Source organism: Sitodiplosis mosellana, unplaced genomic scaffold (genome assembly GCF_009176505.1).
Source record: "Sitodiplosis mosellana isolate CC-2019 unplaced genomic scaffold, AAFC_SMos_1.0 Smas_scaffold_6943, whole genome shotgun sequence".
In the NCBI taxonomy this organism is placed as follows: Eukaryota; Metazoa; Arthropoda; class Insecta; order Diptera; family Cecidomyiidae; genus Sitodiplosis; species Sitodiplosis mosellana.
In genome coordinates, this window is record NW_022602073.1 from 1 (window position 1) to 5,037 (window position 5,037).

Sequence of the window (5,037 nt, forward strand, 5' to 3'; positions counted from 1 at the left end):
TGTTTCCATTGCTCAAAAGGTCGTCGTTGATGAAAGCGAAGCCGAGCTAAACGAATCCATGGCGTCCCAGAAAAGCCGTGTGGCTACAAACTATGTGGCAATGGAAAAGACTTGTCGAATTGAATTGATAAGAATCGATGACGAACAAGCAGTGTCACATAAAAAGGCGCTACAACTCAAACCAAATCAACAAACTGTTAGAAGTCATACTCCGTGGCTGCCATGGAATACCAAGGATGTAACCCAGGATCTGAAGGAAAAGAGAGCAACTAATAGCGACCAAACTTTAGTCAACACAATCGAAGAAAGTGATGCCACCACATCGTCATCGAAAAGTGACGAGGAACAAAATGGAAGAGTCGGAAAAGGCAATAGTACATTGATTGATCCTCAACGAATTGAGCAAGAATCAGATGCAAACAACGGTGACGCCGATGTCCATACAGCTAATAATGATGAATTGAAAAACTCTTCCACTCCAGAATATAATGAAGCATTTGCTCTGAACTATTCTTCTGAATCCGAACCAAATTTCACACAAACGGACGTTGAAAAGACGATGACTTGCGAAAACAATGAAAATGTAAGTTTTTTTTATGGTTTTTCAATAGCGGTTATTCTAACATTTTTATTTTTAAATTCACCCAGGCTGTATCAGAGCAAAACCAAGATGAAATCAAAACAAATGAAGTGCAGAGCAATCAAAGTGAATCACAGAACGTTGGTTCATCGTCGTTATTGTCTAAATTGAAGGTGGAGAATGAACTGTTGAGGAACGCTTTGCACAGTGCTAGCAAGCGGTTAGGTGATGAGATCGTTTCCGAAAGTGAATCGTCACTTGATGAAGAAGATGAGGTACATGTTAACCATGTGAACACGCGCCACTTCGAAATTGACGGCCTCTTTGCACCAAAGTACTATTTCATCACAAATGTAAGTTTATTCAAGTTTATATTATTTAAAAAAAGATCAGAAAATTTTTTTTTTCCTGTGAATCAAATTCGTATGCCGATTCATCTCTGAAAATTTATTGTATTGTTATTATTCGTTATTATTCATAAAATTTAATAAATAAAATTTGGCGAAATAATTTTTCCACAGGATAAAGGAGACAGATACTATTTGGATAACCAAGTGAAGATCAATTTGAGCGTAGTAAATATGTTGAAAAAAATGAATGTGACGTATCCAAAAACTTCAAGCGATTTTGACGGCGAGTTCGTCCGGCATTTGCTGACATCTATTTTCTCCAAGGACGAGCTGATTGAATGTTCAAACGCATCGTCTTTGAAAGGTCTCAATCGAACAAAGTTGAAACTGGCAAGAGGTGGAGAGAATTAATACATCATACCTTTTTATGGCCATAAAATTTATATTTTCCATTTTATAAAATAAAAAAATTAATGAATCTTTGATTCTATTTGCAGCTATCTACAGCCAACGGATTGAGAATGATAAAAAAAGATTCGATGCATTCCGAAATCATGCAATTCAAATTAAACTTGGCCGAACTGGACTGGATTTACAAGAATAATCTTGTGTATGCCTCGAACGAAATCTATATAAATAGCGATAAATAGAATTCTATAAATTAGTTTATTAGTTAATTAATAAACATTTCTTTCTATTTCTTTCTACTATGTATATCCATGTAAAGAATATATGATTTCAATAAAGCAAACAACACAAGTTGATTGACGTTGATTCATAGTTTGTTTTGATATTTGTATTTGTCGTTTGAATTTTAGTTTTATCATTTTTGCTCGCAGTAGCATTATCATAAATTTCAATATTTGTATATTTATGTGACATGTGAGAAAAGTGTTTTCATGGAAGAGCAATGAAAAAAAAATGTTCTGGTCTTTTGATTTCATTTTTAAATTAAACAGAACACTTAAAATTTTGAAGAGATACAATTTTTTTATTCAATACAAATAAAATCTCTTGGCAGTTATCAATTTTAATCTGATTGAACTCAAGTCAAAAATATTTTTTAAAAAAAGGGCAATTCACTTAAATAAGAATTTTAGTTCGTTTTTGCTCGCAGTAGCAACATCATAAATTTCAATATTTGTGTGTTTCACATATCACATTGTGAGAAAATTTGTTGTTAAAAAAGTAGTGTTCTGATCTTTTATTATTACATTTCATTTTTAAAGTAAACAAAACACACTCAGTGGTTCTGTAAAGATACAATTTTTCATTCGATACGACGAATAAAACCTCTTGGCAGTTATCAATTTAAATCTGATTGAACTCAAATCAAAAAGATGTTTAAAAAAAGGGAAATTTACTTGAATTATTTTTCAGGTAATTAAATATACTACAATTATTTTCAAAATTGACCGTTGTCAATTTAAAGCGTTGTACTTTTGTGAACACATATTAAGTGTTACTTTGAGGTAGTGAAATTAAGAGTTCATATGATATTATATATGCAACGGGGTCAGGAACTTGATGTCAAGATGCGGACTACATTTCTTTTGCATTTTCATTGACTTTATGGATATTTTGCATGTGGCGATCGAGGCTATATTTTCCAGACACGGTTTTACCACATATTTCGCACGATTTTTCCTTGCGCTGGCACTGGCGTTTTGGTATCTTCAGTAAATTCTTGAGACGTTCTTTTTGCTCTATTAAAGAGAAAATGAAAGAAATTATATTAGTAATACCAAACTTTTCCGTATTTTTGATCAAATGGTAAACATAGAACCTTTCAATTAAATGAAGGAAGAAGATAGACTTACGTTGTTTTGAGTTTTGCACAACTATCTTCTCGATCGTGAGATTTGCTTTGGATGGGTGCATCTTTTGTTGATGAACTATCACTGGATGTTCATCGGGCGCCATAAATTTGCATTCAGAGCACTTGTTTCGTTTAATGAATTTTTCATGAAAATCTCGGTTATGCTTCACCAAATTAGCATGCCTTTTGAAGGTCGAATGGCACAAAGTGCATTTATGCTAGAAAACAATATTTATTAATTAACAGTAAAATGTATATACGGGAAAAATTTAATTTAAATTGCAAACCTTATTATTTTCCGAATTTGATTTCTTTTTGTAACTTCTCTTCAGGGAGTTCGCCTCTTTTTCAGTCAGCAAGTAAGATTGTTTCTGTTGAAAATAATTTAAAATGGAATATTTAAAATTTAGACAGGAAATCGAATTTTAAAGGAACATATATTATATTTCATATCCCACATACAAGCAGTTTCTTTTCCCCTCTTTTCGGATTTAACTGACGACTTTTGTATTCCGTAAGCAGCTTTTGTAATTTTTCCTTCGTTGCATTTGTGCGTTGATAGAGCCAACAATCGGGTTTACACAACACCGCATTTGCAAAAATATCCAAAAACTTTGGAGAAGCTATGTTGGAAGCTTCACAAATGTTAAAGCCGGTGTTGTATCCAAAGTGGTAGGCTCTATACGACGTGATAATTATTTCACCGGGTCGTTGGTAACGTTTATAATATTTTATGCCATTCAATTTCAATACCCATGGTGGTATGACAAAACATTTATGCCTTAAGGCAGTAAGGCATAACCGGTAATGGAGATCACCTAAAAGGTCTTTGAAGACCTTCTCGAATTTTTCTGCCTCTTTTGGTGGCAAAATATACCACACTTTAGGTTCACCTTCCAGCAGAATGTTAATAGAAGCCAGATCATTGTCCTCTTTATGTGCACAGAACCAAGTATCATACATTCCAACTATAACATAGCTGGATTGGATACCAGGTATGCGATCAGAAATTGCATTCACATTCAATATCGAATGCTTTTCGGTGAAGGAATTGATATTCCATGGTTCGTTCGATTCAAATCTGTTTTCTCTCCACTCGGTAGCGTAGACTGGATCCACATCTATATCATGAAGCATGCAACATTTATTGATTAGCCTTATGTCGTAATCAAATGAAAAACCTTGCTAATGTCAGTTCAAAGATAGTTTTGCTAATTGGAACATTCCCTTACATTTCCTCATTTTTTTGTTTGTTTATGACAACTTTTTACCTGTTTTGGTGGTGGCTCTACGATGGAGTGAATTCCACATTGAATCGATTTCATCATTTCCGGGCTTATTCTTTGCAATCTTCCGATCGATATTTTTGAATGTGTCGAGTTTCATTGCTGGAAGTTTTTCAAATTCCATTTCGAATAGAGCTGGCTTATTATCGATTTTCTTTAGGCATTGCACGGTTTGCCTATCCACATTTGGTAATGTACAATTCCCCTTCAAAGGCTTAAATTTCACTGCATCTGGTGGAATGATCTGAGAGTTTCAAGTAAAATAGTATTCCAATAAATTTTCCCAGGGTATGTATTTAATACCTTCACAGATCCGATGGCATTCAACTCGTCGCTTTCTAGGATATTTTGTATAAATTCTGCAACATCTTTTATTTCTGTCGGTTTCAATACGTTGGGTTCCATCTAATCAGGGAAGTCGACAAAAGTCGAGAAAAGTAAGAAAAAACTAGATAACAAATGGTGTTGCACTGCGAGCACAAGACGAACTCTTTGCCAAATTGAAAAACGTCTTGACTATTTTCAGATTAGAAAGAAATTTAGCGATTCTATATATCACATATGATCAGCCAAATCCAGGAAAATTGAAAAAAAATAATTGAAAACCTTTTGATATACCTGGACAAAAAGATGCCTGAATCTTTTTCTCGATGCTAAATACTGTGTTACCAAGGGAAGTCAAATCAGTCGAGAGAAGAAAAAAAAACTAGAAACATTGATAAAATGAATTGTTTTTTCAACTTGTTATTAATAAAATCATTCAAACAGATGATTTTTTCTGTTGAATAATAATAATTAAACTTACATTTAACACAATCACTACAGATCACTTCACACACAATTCTTTTTGTGTTTACTAAAGAAATGTCAACTCATATGTTGCGGAGATCGCCACTCTCAGTTCGTGGCAGCACCGCTGCATTTGTCACTTGACATGTAATGTGTCGTCTTCTTGGGTAAATTCTCTTTTACGAGGAAGTGAATCACTTCGTCTCGAAGTTT

The 5,037-nt window shown here is 33.8% G+C and overlaps 1 protein-coding gene across 1 annotated transcript; it reads right to left on the bottom strand.

Annotated features, from left to right (window-relative positions):
• Window positions 1-2,472: 2,472 nt before the first annotated feature.
• LOC129580038 (lysine-specific demethylase 4D-like) lies at window positions 2,473-4,440 on the bottom strand. Its single transcript, XM_055470235.1, has 6 exons — window positions 4,339-4,440; window positions 4,021-4,279; window positions 3,212-3,870; window positions 3,037-3,120; window positions 2,751-2,967; window positions 2,473-2,636 (listed from the first exon to the last, which is right to left on the bottom strand). The coding sequence occupies exons 1-6, from the start codon at window positions 4,438-4,440 to the stop codon at window positions 2,473-2,475; spliced, it is 1,485 nt and encodes a 494-aa protein (XP_055326210.1).
• Window positions 4,441-5,037: the final 597 nt, after the last annotated feature.

Bases quoted from the DNA above. Each gene is read 5' to 3' on its own strand.
- LOC129580038 (XM_055470235.1), bottom strand. From the start codon at position 4,440: ATGGAACCCAACGTATTGAAACCGACAGAAATAAAAGATGTTGCAGAA. The intron at 4,280-4,338 runs GTATTAAATACA...TGAAACTCTCAG, and splicing joins ATGCCATCGGATCTGTGAAG to ATCATTCCACCAGATGCAGT. The intron at 3,121-3,211 runs GTATGTGGGATA...TATTTTCAACAG, and splicing joins GAGGGGAAAAGAAACTGCTT to AAACAATCTTACTTGCTGAC.